The sequence below is a fragment of the Sminthopsis crassicaudata genome, chromosome 3 (genome assembly GCF_048593235.1).
Source record: "Sminthopsis crassicaudata isolate SCR6 chromosome 3, ASM4859323v1, whole genome shotgun sequence".
Taxonomy (NCBI): Eukaryota; Metazoa; Chordata; class Mammalia; order Dasyuromorphia; family Dasyuridae; genus Sminthopsis; species Sminthopsis crassicaudata.
Genome location: NC_133619.1, coordinates 655,863,163 through 655,878,037, shown reverse-complemented (window position 1 = coordinate 655,878,037; position 14,875 = coordinate 655,863,163). Strand labels below are relative to the sequence as shown.

Here is a 14,875-nt window from a genome sequence, read left to right as displayed (position 1 = left end):
GACTTGGATAACATTCAGTTTCTCTATCTTCTCGTTAAAAAAAAATTGTGACTTAAAAGTTTCTTGACAACTAATTAAACAATTTTATATTGGAAAGCCTCAATCTAATTTAAGATCTTATAAACAATTACTAAAACATATTCATATGCCTGTGTATTTTGGCATTTATATGGATAAGCATCTGTGAATATTTAAGTGGACCTCAAAAAACCCCTGAATGAAGTTCTTTATTATTTCCAGGATAAAATCTGAGATATAGTCATACTATTCACAGGATGTTATGATCAGGCTCAATATTAACCAGGTGGGAAATTTTGCTATTCAGAGAGGAGAGCACAGTGGGAAAATTGAGTCTAGAAGCTCCTACCATTACTTTCAGAAAGCTCTTTTCTCAGTCTTCTCAGGTACTTACACTCACCTGTAGCATTTCTCAGAATGCCCTTCCTTTCTTTGAGCAGTTTATGGCATTTCCCTTGAATGCTGAATTACTGGCTTAGCAATAACTCACAGTTATATCTGAATTCAAAACTCAGACCAGGGGCAGCTAGGTGGTGCAGTGGATAAAGCACCAGCCTTGAATTCAGGAGGACCCGAGTTCAAATCTGGTCTCAGACACTTAACACTTCCTAGCTGTATGACCTTGGGCAAGTCACTTAACCCCAGCCTCAAACAAACAAACAAACAAACAAACAAAAACTCAGATCAAATTATATAAACCAAGAGGTTTAACTCCCTTAACATAGCAAATTCCAGTGTTCACAGCTTAAGGGAGGGTATAGTAACTTCCTTGTTGTGGCAATAATATTCATTTAAAATAATTTTTAAAATTAATCCTCAGTACTCATCAAGTACATACATGATCTTTTAGAAACAACTTTAATTCGTTCATGTGTATGTATATGTTCAGACATCCTAATATCATAACCAAGTAGTAAAGGTTAAGAAAATAACCACATTCTGGGGTTTTATATAAAAAGTTAACGTTTGAGAGTTCACTGAAAATTGAGAAAGACAATGGCTTCCGACAATTTGGATATCTTAAGGTATCATATAAGGCAAAAAGAAAAATATGTTCACTGAGACCTATGTTACATTGGCTCAAAGATATAACTTCAATGCACATTCTTCCAGGTATAATTTTATATAGTTTGGTTTTCATGAACTTCATAATCAGTAATCTGATTTTTATCTTAGAATTTGCAAAGTTCTCATTCTTTCAGTGCCCTCTTCCACAGAGCTGAGATTTTATAATCTTGCCCAAGTTGAAGAGCCAAAGGACCTGACATGTCCTTAAAAGAATTTCACAGATAATAAGAATTTACAAGGTTTTTAGGCATTGCCAAATTTGAAATAATTAGCACTATTCATATTTAGGCAAAATATAATCAAGGAAGTAGACTGGGTTTTTTTAAAACTATAATTATAAGTCTAATATGTGAGAATTCAAATTCATCATTTCATAGCATTCAAATAGAAGGGCAGGAGGGGGAGGTTAATCTCCTAATGATACAAACTTGGAAAGTACATTCTAGGTATCATTTCTCAAATTAACAGCTTTTATAATGGCTTCCCAAAATCACAACGCAAAAAAAATAAGGAACATCATAATTTTTTAAACAATATTATGGATTTAAAATGTGAAACAAAACATTGCCAATCAAATGACATCAACTCAACTAAATGCATTCTGAATTATCTTATAAAGAAAACCATTTCATCTATCAATTCTTGCATTCTATATTAGCTACATCAAGAGATCAGTAGAGCATAGTAAAGATAATAGAGATCAGTATATATTAAGGTGAATTGTCCTTATATTACGAAGGCGCTATCAGTAATTACCATTTAGAACACAGATTATTTTGTAAATAGTAATTTCCCAGTTTTTGCCATATGATTCCAGCTACTTTTCTACATAAACAATATAAAAATAGATGAAAAAAAGCTTGGCAATCATAAAAAAAAAAAAATCTCAAAATTAACTAGTTGAGGAGGAAAGAAGTTCTCCAAATGTAACAATCATTTTAGAGCCATGGAGATCTTCCATTCTCCTCTAATCTAGAGCAGTTATAAGATTTAACTGTAATATTTTATTACCTTCTCAGCTTTTCTTTTGAGCTATGCTGGACATTTTGGTTAGAGGCAAAAACAAAGATCTTGTGTTATGCTAAGTTGAGTCAAAAAAATCATTAGTTTTATATCCCCTACTTCTTTAAGTCTCATTGCCTTCTAATCAAGGTTTCTATCCACACTGTAAGTGCAAATGGTCTCCAAACATCCTTTAACTTTCTTATTGTTCCCTTCAAAACCCGAATCTTTATTTCCAAACTGATTCAACCCTTCACTTTCCTTCTCTACTTTCTCAATCCCTCAACTTTATTTCCTAATCATATTCCATTCTAGCTGCAAAACTAGTTTTCTTTAACTACTAAAATCTCACCTTTCTAAAATAAAATAAATTTTATTACACAATTCCAATTAACAGCAAAACTTTTACTTTTTCCCTGATCAAAATGGAAACTTTAAGGTTTATAGATAATTCCTTCTTTTGCTAGGTAAACTATTTCCAATTTGTTTCTTTAAAGGCTTGCAAATGCAGTCAATTCTAATTTCTTTTAAAGATGACGTTCCTCTAATTTACTGAGGCTCTTATACTTTATTAAGTTCATTCACAGAAGAACCACAGACGTAACATGAAAACTTTCCCTTAAAAATGCAATTTTGCTGATTTAAATAGACCTTTTTTTCCCCCAAAATTGTATATGAGTTAATAATTGCACTACATGGTTCTTAAGCACCAAATATTTAGGAACTGCAGACTTCAAAACTATTTGGTTCTTAATTTTTTTCTTTTTTTTTTTTTTAAACTGTTTAAGGCTTACTTAGTTTTCTTCTAGTTGGTGAAATCATCTTCTTAAAAGAACAAAACACCTTACCTTAAAACATTAAATCTGTCACACTTCAAGGAAGACAGAGGGTGGTAAAGGGGTTGAAGTGTTATCTATAGGTAACTTTCATTTTTCTTAAGTTAATAAAGAACATCAACCTGGAAAACTCACAAAGATATTCCAGCCTTTATAAAAACATCCAAAATACATTGAAAATTAATAGCAAGGGGGCAGCTAGGTGGCACAGCGGATAGAGCACCAGCTCTGAAGTCAGGAGGACCTGAGTTCAAATGTGACCTCAGACACTTAACACTTCTTAGCTGTGTGACCCTGGGCAAGTCACTTAACCTCCAATTACCTCAGAGGAAAAAAAATTCATAAGGGAATTACATTTCAGTCAAAATTTAATCTCTAATTAGTTTACAATACCATATATTTATGTAAATGAGGAGAGGATTTTCTTCCCTCTAATCTTTTCATCCACTCCCAACCTAGCTAGAATTAAGAACATAGAAACAAGACTATCTTTTGAAAGATTTGAAATTTGTGGTCTAAAAGTAGCCCTCCCCCCCATTTTCTATGGAAAGTTTACTGAGAACAGGACAGTTGAACACTAGAACTGGCTGGCCAGAATTTCACTGCAAGAAAGCTAGAAGTTGTATCTGGTGATCTTCCCGCATGTGGGTCTTACCATCCCATTCGCTGAAGATAAAATTAATCAGCAAGAGGAATTCATAGGAAGGTTTTTCTTGCCCCTGAGGAGCAAGGTTGTAAAGGGCAATGCTATTGCCCCTTAAAAAAGATAGGTCACTGTTTCTAGCTAGCTGGTATCTCCAGAGACTAAGTGTTTGAGACAAGTGGTAGAATACTAAGTGGAAAATGTTACAAAGAATGCCAGCATTTTTCTCTGGCAAAACTGTATGAGGAGATGGCTTTCTCTCTCCTGAGGAGAAAGATTCATTAATGTTTCACAATTTAGTTGGCAAAATGTATGCGCTTTAGGATCTACCCGAATAAATCCATAATTCGCTTTTTTTCCTTCTAGCATTTCTAAAGTTTCATGACTGTAATGGCCAATATCATTTAATATGTTAATTTAGTAAATTAATCTTATTAGTTTAATATTAAGTAAACTAGATATTGAATGGCCATTTAGTTTAAGAAAAAAACAAATTCTTATTTAGAGACTAGCCCTTCCCAGAATTTTTTCCCCCAAGTCATCAAAACTGAGCTGAAGATTCTATTCCAGAACAGAAATATCAACCAGATCCCATCATGATGACTGATTACTCAAGATAATATTAAGGCTTTATAGCATTAATGTTTGAGATTCTCCCCTATCCCCAGCCTCCTGACCATTGGAGTCAGATGACATATTTGACCTCCACCAGTTTTCTCTGGTTCTGCCTTTCCAAGTATAGTTTTTCCAAAGGCTCCATGGCCCCTTCGTGCCAGGTACAAGATCAGACGGAAAATCTAACCAAGAATTTAGACAGGAAGGTTGACCAAGACATGGAGTAAGCACAAATGATGCAAAACCAGACCACATAAGACAAGAATACACAAAACATTAACCTGTCTCTGTTGGTCTCTTAATTGGGAGCACAAGAGTGTCCAACTGCCTTTAACAGCCCTCCCTTTTCCCCATTTCTAGAAGTTCCTGAAATGAACTCATCGGTATGTAGCTGGAAAGTTCTTGGAGATGGGGTTCGGTAAAGGCTGGACTGGCCAGTACTAGGAGTTGCCAAAACTGTGGCGAGAATTTTATCAGTTTGGCCACCTTTTGCCAATTCGTGACTAACACAGGTCAGAGAAACAGGTTTTATCATACACTCAGAGAGCAACCCACTCCACCTGGTACAAATGTGTGTCACTGATATCATTTATAGATTGTAAGAAAAAAGATGGCTGCTCATTACAGTGCGACTAGTATTACAAAGAAAAACATATATTTCTTAAAGAAAATGTATATGATAGCTATCGAAAACTGAGAAAAGATGTGCCCTTTTTAGTATGGTTAATTTCATCAAGTCAAGGGGTACTATTTATCACGTTAAATGAGGGAGGGAGATATTCTGGAGCTTGTGGAGTCCTTTTTTCTTTTGTTTTCTTTCTTTCTTTTCTTTTCTTTTCTTTTTTTTTAAAAAAGGAATTAAGTCTTTTTGTACCAATTAGAAGATGAAAGAAGACATTGAAGAGAACCAACTATTTAAACTGGTCCTTCAGTTCATGCAGGTTCCTACAAGAAAAATGGCCAACACAGAACAAAATGGAGTCAGTTATATTCTCCAAACAATTCACTTTCAACAACTTTCTTGTGGTAATTAAAGGAAGACTGATATTTAAAGCCTTTTCCACATTGCTTACATTTACAGGACTTCTTTCCAGTATTTTTCGGGTATTCTCTAAGGTGTCCATCTTGCTTGAAGAGCTTTAGATAATTCCATAATTATAAGTTTTCTCTGAGCTTAGAATGAACACATTTGCATGTTCATTATTTTTATAAATCCTTCTAGGATAACATTTTGGTGTTCCAGTGGAAGGCTTCCAACACTACTTTGTTCACGTTTCCTTCTACTACAAAGTATCTGGGGGATAAATAAGCAATTCATTGTATCAAAAAGCTTTTCCGTAGTCATTATGTTCATAAAGTTTCTCTTCAGTATGCTTTTTCTGGTGGGAAGTGAGCTGTGTTCGGAGAATGAAGCCCTTTCCACATTCACTACATATATAAGGTTTTTCTCCAGTATGAATTCTCTGGTGGTAAAGAAAGGATGAATTATGTCTAAAAGATTTCCCACACTCATTACATTCATAAGGTTTTTCTCCAGTATGAACTCTCTGGTGGTTAGTAAGGGATGACCCAGAGCTAAAAGCTTTCCCACATTCATTACATTCATATGGTTTCTCCCCAGTATGAATTCTCTGATGGAAGGTTAGATGAGTGCTGTGGACAAAAGCTTTCCCACATTCATTACACTCATAAGGCTTTTCTCCAGTATGAATTCTCTGATGGGAAGTAAGCTGTGTGTTCACTCTGAAGGCCTGCCCACATTCATTACATACATAAGGCTTCTCTCCAGTATGAATTCTCTGATGGTAAATAAGAGATGAATTGGAGCTAAAAACTTTCCCACAGTCTCTACATTCATAAGGTTTCTCCCCAGTATGAATTTTCTGGTGGGAAGTAAGGTGTGCACTCTGGATGAAAGCCTTCCCACACTCATTACATTTATAAGGTTTCTCTCCAGTATGAATTCTCCGGTGGTAAGTGAGGGATGTACTAGAACTAAAAGCCTTCCCACATTCATTACATTCGTAAGGTTTCTCTCCAGGATGAATTTTTTGATGAGAAATAAGATGTGCACTCTGCATGAAGGCCTTCCCACATTCGTTACATTCATAAGGTTTTTCTCCAGTATGAATTCTTTTGTGGAAAGTAAGCTGGGTGCTCTGATTGAAGGTTTTCCCACATTCATCACATTCATAAGGTTTCTCTCCAGTGTGGATTCTCTGATGGGAATTAAGCTGGGTGTTCCCTCGGAAGACCTTCCCACACTCATAACATTCATAAGGCTTCTCCCCAGTATGAATTTTCTGGTGGTACGTAAAAGACGAATTGTATCTAAAAGTTTTCCCACATTCGTTGCATTCATAAGGTTTTCCCCCTGTATGAATTCTCTGATGGGAATTTAGCTGTGTTCGAAGAATGAAAGCTTTTCCACATTCGTTACATTTATGCGGCTTCTCTCCAGTATGAATTTTCTGATGGTACATAAGGGATGAGCTGAAGCTAAAAGTTTTGCCACAGTCTTTACAGACATGAAGTTTCTCTCTAGGATGGATTTTCTGAGGCTCGGGATGATGTTTATCCTCCATTACGTCTTTTTCAAATTCATTATAACCATGGGTTTGGTTTACATTATATGTCATATGATCCTGAAAAAGATCGTTATTACACTTGAATGATTCCCCACATTCATTCTGCACAGCAGGTTTCTCAACATCATAATTCCATTCTTCCCCCAACTTGGCGCACTGGTAATCATCTTTTGAGTATTGTTCCTGGGATGATTTGTCCACAATAATGTCAACCTTTGAAATAGATTCTTTTGTTTCAGGCTCAGTTTTCCAATCTGAAATGAATAAATTAAATACCAGTATTTACATGCTTTTAATGATGACTGTTTAAAAAGTGCTTTCATAAATATTACTAGATTTAAACTTCTCAACAACCCTGTGAAATAGGCTGGGCAAGTACTGTTACATTTGGGTGGTTCGAAGTAGACTTCACTGACTAAACTGAAAGACTAAAGTGCTAATGAGGGTTGACTGGGACTCCATCGCAGATCTTCTCACTAGCTTAATCCAAGGCTCTTCCTATACCACCAAGCTGCTTCTCAAACATTACAGAAAATCAGTGTTGAGAGATACGTATTCAAAGTTGAGTACATTCCAATATCCAAACCCAAAGGATTGAATCACTAGTACCCAAATAACCTGCAAAGTATGCTAATCTCTGAGAAATCATGAAGAGCAAATGACAGGTTATATATATATATATTTTTTTTTTGTTTTTTTTTTTTAAATGGAGAAAGAGATTGATTCTGAAAACTACAATTGGCAGGCAACAGAATTGAAGTGAAAATGGGCTAAGTCACTAAACTGGTACAGGTTCCATTTTCCTAATCTGAACAATAGGAACGCTAATAGTGGTAAGGATCTAGTAAGGATCAAATAAGGTAAAGTACTTAATGTGATCTGTGGAACCTAAAGAGCTATAGAAAAGTTACTTACCCTTTTGGTATCCATGTCTGATCCAATCAGAGCACACATAAGTAATGGAAAAAGAAAGTCAAGCCACATTAACCATCCCTCACTTTTTTACTGATCAGAATTCATCAGGAAGGATGCTTTAGTCATCACGGAATTAGACTTCAGTGACATATTTGCCAAAAATCTTTTAAGTTATCCTTGTTGATGTGAGAAATGTTCACAAAATATTCTTTGTTATGAGATCTGTGACTGAAATTTATCTAAAGAAAATCAAATTACTAGACTGAGATTAATGTGGAAAGAAATACCTATTGCCACAAATACAATAGGTTATATATTCTACTTTCTCTTCCATAACTGTATTGGATTTTAAAACAAATAAGATGTGCTAATCATACTTGTTGCTGACACAAAGCTAAGGACAGCTAATACCCTGGATAACACAATCCGTATTTAAGAACCCAAAGGAGCTGGATTTGCTAAATATCTTCAAGTGCTTCAAGGATGTGTATTTTTTCTGTGTGGATATCTGCTCTATGGCCACAGCTTTACAACTCCTCTACTATTTGGTATTTTACCTTCTAGTATTTCTGTGGCCCCAAAATTCATCAGTTTACGGACAATCTGGTGAAGATCTTACTGATGTTGATAGGAAGAGTAGACACCAGAAGATCTTCAAGCTTCGCAGGATCCATCCCAATTAATCCTCCCCTTATAGGGTGATAGTGCTAAGAACCACTATCATATCCTAATGAAATATATAGGAGGACTTCTGTGAAGAAGCAGGATATGAAATTTAACTGGGATCAGTCTTAAAGACCTGCAGTTATCCAGTGTTCAAAGACTCATTCACATCATTTCAAAATGGGATAAAATAGGTGGAAAACAGCTTAAGTGAAGAAACAGCTGGTGATTTGATATAGTTAAAAAGCACAATATGTAACAACAGATAAGTTTGCTTTTTTTTTATTTTGAAGTCATAGGGGGAAGGAAGGCAAGAAAGGATATGAAAGAAATAACAGTCTCATAATACTCTTCACTGGTCAGAACAGAGCTGCAGAGGCTGACAAATTTAAAAAATTGGCAAATCAGAACCAGATGTGGAGGAAAGATGGGAAATAATCAGGAGACTATAACTTGAAGACTGGCTAAAAGCACTGAGACTGTTTATCATGGAGAAAACTTCAAATAAAGGAACAGCTAGATGTCACATGGACAGAACACCAGGTCTGGAGGCAGGAGGATCCGAGTTCAAATTCAGCCTCAGATACTTAACACTTACTAGTTATGTGACTCTGGGCAAGTCACTTAATCCTGCCTCCTTTGAAAGTCGGAAAGAAAAAGAAAACTTCAAATAAAATGTGACTGTTGTTTTAAAATATTTGAAATATCATCAACTGATATGATGAAAATAATAGGAGGAATCAGAAAAGGAATTAACAACTTAGTACAAGAGGTACAAAACCTCGACCAGGCAACAAACTCCCTGAAAATAATAACAAACAAAATACAATGACTTCATGAGACAACAAGAAATGTGAAAACAGTCATAAAACTGAATGAAATAGAAGAAGCGTAAAGGTAAAAACAGCTCACTTAAAAAACAGATTAGAATTTTTAAAAAATTAAATATTTAAAAATACAAGTAACTAGAGAGAAAGAATTCAAGTATCAAGGAACCACAGTGAAAATCACTCATGATTTAGCAGCAATCACTAAAAAAGAGCAGAGAACTTGGGATATAGCTCAGGTGGAAAGGGATATGGCCTTATAGCCAAAAATAACATATCCAGAAAAATGAATATAAAGCTAGAGAAACAAAAAATAAAGAATCTTCCAAGAAACAGAAGATTTCCAAGCCTTCCTGATGGAAAGACCAAAGCTTCGGAGAAAATGGAAATTCAAACATGAGAGTGAAGGGAAACATAAAAAGGTAATGATAAAGGATTAAATAAGAATAAACTATTTACATTAAAATGGGGGGGGGAATAAAATGTGTCACCCTTATGAACCTATCATCATCAGGTTTCATATTAGACCAGGTCTGGGAGTGGTACCGTCAGGTCTCGATGTTATTAATAAAAGATGAGAAAGAGATGAAGAGGAATCCATTGGGATGAGGAAAAGAAAAGAAGGTAAAGGAAAATTATCTGAGATAACACTAGGGTGTACAAACATCTACCTAAATGAGAAGAAGTGGGTCAGGAAGAGCTGAACTTTACCCTCATCTGAACTGGGGAAAAGAAAGAATTCATACCCTGGTACATGCAACAGGGTGCAGAAATACATTTTACTCAACAAGGAAATAGGAGGTAAAGAAAAGAAGTGAGGAGAGAGAATTAAGAGGGAGAGTAGATTAAATAGAATTAGTAAGTAAAGTAAAGTAAAACAAACCAAGGATAGGGAAAAATCTCAGAACCCTTTTTAAGTCAGCAAGAATTGGGAACCTAAAGGGGTACCCATAAATTGGGGAATAGATGAACAAGTTTTGGTGTATAAATGGGGTAGAATCATAGTGCGCTTAACTCTTCAGTGTAATGATCAACCAGGGCTCTGGATAACTAATGATTAAGCAAGCCCCCCACCTCCGGAGACAGGAGAAGGATGCAGAATGCAGAACCGCCGAAGGGGAAATTTGTTTTGATTGTTCCTGTTTGCATCTAACAAGGAGGGACATCACAGGAAAAGTCTAACTTCCCTAAGGAAGGGAACAGAAAGAAAGATGGAAAAGGATAATATCGTTATCTAAAAGCTCACAAGTGTCCTTTACAGGAAAGGACATAGAAGGAAGAATAAGGAGACTCGCAATCTAGTTCTCATACTATGTAAACATGAGGTCACAGATGTGTCTGTCACTCGGCTCTTGTGAACCTCCAATTCCAAATCTGAGAAATGGCAAGGCTGTCCCCGGCACTATTTTTCTCACATTTCTTAGGAGAAAATAAGATTAAAAAACACGGATGCATTTCAACAGGTAAAATAGCAACGGCATCATCACTTGCTGATGCACGGGAGCGGGGAGCAGGAAATACTTGGGGGTGTCTACACTCTCCAGAAAGGCACTGGCAATGAATCCTCCAGCTCTACTGCTCCCCAGGGAATCGTTTTATATCAAATACATGGGAAAGCAGGAACAAGGCTAGATCACAAATCTGTGGCTAGCAGAAAGATCTCCCTTCGCCTGTGGCCCAGAGTGAAGTTACCTATTTTGGGGACAAACAGAAAGAGCATATCTGCAGCCCACAGAAAGCCTGCGACACCTGTAATCCAGAGAAAGAGCCCTACCTCCAGGGCGCCTGTGGACAGAAAGCTATGCTTTCTGGCTCATCAAAAGCCCCCTAAGCCTGCAGTCCGGAGATCTACTGCAAACTGCAGCCCCCGGGTCCCTGGAGAGATTCCAAAGACTTTCAGTCACTAAGCCCCTCCCCTCAGAGGAGAAAGCCGCACAGGGGACCCCGGAGGGAATCTTTGTCTCTGGGTGGGCTTCCCTCTGACTCAGGCCAGGGTCACTGCCATTCCCTTGGGACCTGACTCTCAACTGATGGAGACCAGGAGAAATCCCTCATAGCCAACACCTGACCAAAGCCCTCATGGAGACCAGCGGCAGCATCCCGGGCACCGGAAAACAGCTTGACCAATTCAGAATTGGGAGAAGGAACAGTGCCAGGCGTGGAGTGGACTGAGGTCCACTCAGACTCATGTGCCCAGTGTCTGTGTCCCAGACTGCTTCAACAGCAGGGGGCTGTTATGGACCCCTCCCCACAAAGGAGGGCAAAAGGACACCATAAGAACAAGGGGAGGATACTGGGGAGACGAGAGCTTGGAGATCTGCAAAGTGCATTACAAACAGCTCCCTGAGACGGGCAGGTCGGCATGCCAGCCCTGGGTCAGGAGGCCCCAAGTTGAAAAAAACGAGGTTTCTGACCAGGTTAAGAAGCCCATACCAGAGGGAAGTCTCCAGTGGAGCGTTCTAGCTTCTGCCCTGGGCTCTAGAGTTTAAGTCACAGCTCTCTGGAAGACCCAAAGCTGGGAGAGAACCAGTATTTTCAACAAGAAGACCCTGAGTTCCCAAGGCTTCAGCATTCTGGCACAACGGGCCAAAACAAGGAAGCGGAAATTATATTGGGAAAAATGTAAAGTTTTTTGTTTTTCTAGAATACCCTTTGAAAAACAGTATGGTCAAAACTGGAGACCAAATCTCACACTGTAGACCAGGTTTGGGGAACTTTCTTTCTGCCAAGGGCAATGAGATTTATAACAACATTCTCCGGCACCCAATATCATCAACTAACAGAGCTCGGGCAGGGGAGGCTGTTGCCCCTAGCTCCCAGCTCATCGTCGCCTGTAGTTGCTAGGGCAGATTTCATGGGCTTTTTACGTGGTGCGCCCGTCAGGTGTTCCCTGCCCCTGCATTAGACCAAGATAAGGTCAAAATGGCTAAGAGTTAGGACATAACGGTTAATACTATCAGGATAAAAAAGAACACAGAGTAGTTTACCTGTCAGATCTAGCGATAAGGGAAGAATTCAGGGCCAAACAAGATACAGAGAGCATAACAAAACGTAAAATGGATAATTTCGATTGCATAAAATTAGTTTTTATACAAACAAAATCAATTGAACCAAAATTATAAAAGAAAGCAGAAAATGGGAGGAAATTTATATAACGACGATCTCCAACTAAGGCCTCATTTCTCAAATATATAGAGAACTGAGTCAAATTTATAAGAGTTCAAGTCAGTCCTGAAATGATCAGAGGTCAAAGAATATGAACAGGGAGTTTGAGATGAAGAAATCAAAGCTGACTAGAGTTATATGAACAAATGCTCTAAGTCCATACTTATTCTAGAAATGCAAATTAAAACACCGGTAAGGTGCCACTTTATACCCATCCACCTTGACCAAAAAGGAAAATGACGGATAGTGGAGGGCATGTGCAGGGCTGCTGCAGTAGTGAACTGATCCAACTCTTCTGGAAAGGAATCTGAAACTATACCCAAAGGGTTATAAAACTGTGGCTTTTGATCCAGCAATAACCACTGCTAGGTTTCAATTCCAAAGAACTTTTGTTTTGTTTCTTTGTAAATGGAAAGAGAAAAAAAACTTATTTGCACAAAAATATTTGTAGCAGCACTTTTTGTGTTGGCTAAAAACTGTAAATTGAGTTGATGTCGGTCAACTGGAGAACGAGCAAGCTGTGTTTGTAATGGAATATTATTGGGCTATAAAAGTGATGACCAAGATGGCTCTCAGAAGAAAGCGGGGGCAAAGAGAGCAGGACCAGGGGAGCCAGCAGCACCGCGAGGTGAAGACTCAGCTGCTCTCCCCAATACAATGATGGGGCATCATCCACTCCGGAGGGAGGGGGATGTTCGCTGAGCACACACCAAACTCGCCCTTGTCACTTTCCCTTTTTGAGCTTTCTGGCACAAAATGACTAACTGGGGAACATTTTACACAGTTGCACATACACAACCTATATCAGGAGGCAGGAAAAACAGAAGGGAGGGCAGAATCTGGAACTCAGAAGCTTAAAAACAAACAAAAACTGAATATTAAAAATCGTTTTGGAGTGGAACTGGCAGAAAATAAAATATTTTTTTTCAATTCGTTAGCATTTTTATTTAAAGTTTTGTATTGCAAATTCCATCCCTTCTCTCCTTTCCCTCCTTCCTGAGGCAGTAAGCAATCAGATATAGGGGAAAATATTATTTAAAGAAATAAAGTGCTAGGGGAGGGAGAACGACAACTCATAAAAAAGCTGAGGGTCTTAGGGGACCACAAGCCCCACTCTGGAACCCGGCAGCCAGAAAGAAGCTGCTCCATTCCTGGACTTCCCCACCGCCTTGTTGGCAGAAAAAGACCCTCCTCCAACACCCACCAAGGCGGGCTCTCCTCCGAGATCCGCCCCCCCTCACCTCTGTCCTCCAGCATGAGGTCCAAGGCCTCCATGGTCCCCCGGCGTCCTCCTGGCTTCCCCGGCCGGCGGCTCGGGCATCACTGGCCCGTCAGCAGCTCCTGTTCCTGGGTCCTGCAGGGGAGGGTCAGGCCGGGTCAGAGTGCAGGGCCCGGGGCCCACTCAGGACAGGGCGGGACACCCCTGCCCCTCCCCCCCACGCGGTCCAGCTTCTGCCGGGAAAGGGGCGGGGCCGTGGAAGGAGCCTGCGTGGGGTGACTCACGCGGGGAAAGGGCACGCACACGCGCACACACGCACAGGGACACCTAATAAAACCCACATGCACACGTACTGCGTGATGTTCTAGGCAGGGCGCTCCCCGCCTTTTCTTTTCCCACCCCCACGCGCGCCCACGTGCAATCTCTGACTTCGTTGTCAGGCAGTCCCCCGCGCCAGCCGGAGGAGGTCGGAGACTTTCCCCGCCCCCCCGACCCACCCCCGCACTTACTCGTCCGGCTTTCCCAAGTTGCACAATCAATCCGGGACCAAAAAAGCCGGGGCTCCCAAGGGAACTGCGCCTGCGCATAAAGTATCCTGGGAACTACAGCTCCACAGTTCCCCCTCCCACAGCTATTCGGGGCAGGAAAGGCTAGACGCACCACGTGATAGGAGAATAACGGGCTATCCCTCGCGAGGGATTCTGGGAAACGGAGTCCCTGGAGCCTGATGAGTCACCAGGCTAACTTCACCCCAAGGTTTTCCGGCGCGGCCTTGGGGCCGGTGGCCGATGGCTGCAGGCACCGCCACGGGGGAAGGCGAGGGCCTGCCTGCTTCCTGCCTCTCCGGGGAGGCTTCTTTCCGCTACCGCGGTCGCCTCCTCCTCGGGAGGGCCGGTCCAACCCAGAAGGGCAGTCCCAAGAGAGAGACCCGCACAAACCACCTGACCCCGACCCCCTCCATTCGTTGGCTCTTGATTGGCTGGGCTGCCTTCGGACCTTCCTACCCCGTACAGGGACGCTCGCTCCTGATTCGCTCACCAGCTTGTCCATCTTTAACTTTACTCTCAGGCCTGGTTCCTTTATTTGTTTTGTAAATTACGGGTTTTGTTGTGTAAATTACCGGGAACTCCTCTTTATTCCCAGCCTTCGCCACTTCTTTTTTTTTTATGGGTGTAAATACCAGAGTAGATTATGCAGCGAGTCGGGAGTCAGGAAGACCTCAGTTTAAACATGACCTCAGACAGCCCCCGTGTAACTCTTGGAAAGTCCCTGTAGCGCTGCCTGCCTCGGTTTCCCCAATTGTGTATTAGCCTCCG

General features: G+C 40.0%; 1 protein-coding gene across 3 annotated transcripts; it reads right to left on the bottom strand.

The window, feature by feature from the left end:
• Positions 1–5,278: 5,278 nt before the first annotated feature.
• Positions 5,279–14,531, bottom strand: LOC141564727 (uncharacterized). Of its 3 annotated transcripts, none has more exons than XM_074307591.1 (3): positions 14,069–14,531; positions 13,582–13,694; positions 5,279–7,024 (listed from the first exon to the last, which is right to left on the bottom strand). In XM_074307591.1, exons 2-3 carry the CDS (start codon positions 13,613–13,615, stop codon positions 5,505–5,507), a joined length of 1,554 nt encoding a protein of 517 aa, XP_074163692.1. In that variant the 5' UTR covers positions 13,616–13,694; positions 14,069–14,531; the 3' UTR covers positions 5,279–5,504. The 3 variants fall into 3 exon arrangements, with proteins under 3 accessions (XP_074163692.1, XP_074163693.1, XP_074163694.1); XM_074307592.1 differs by having other exon boundaries at positions 14,220–14,522; XM_074307593.1 differs by lacking the exon at positions 14,069–14,531 and adding an exon at positions 13,913–13,931.
• Positions 14,532–14,875: the final 344 nt, after the last annotated feature.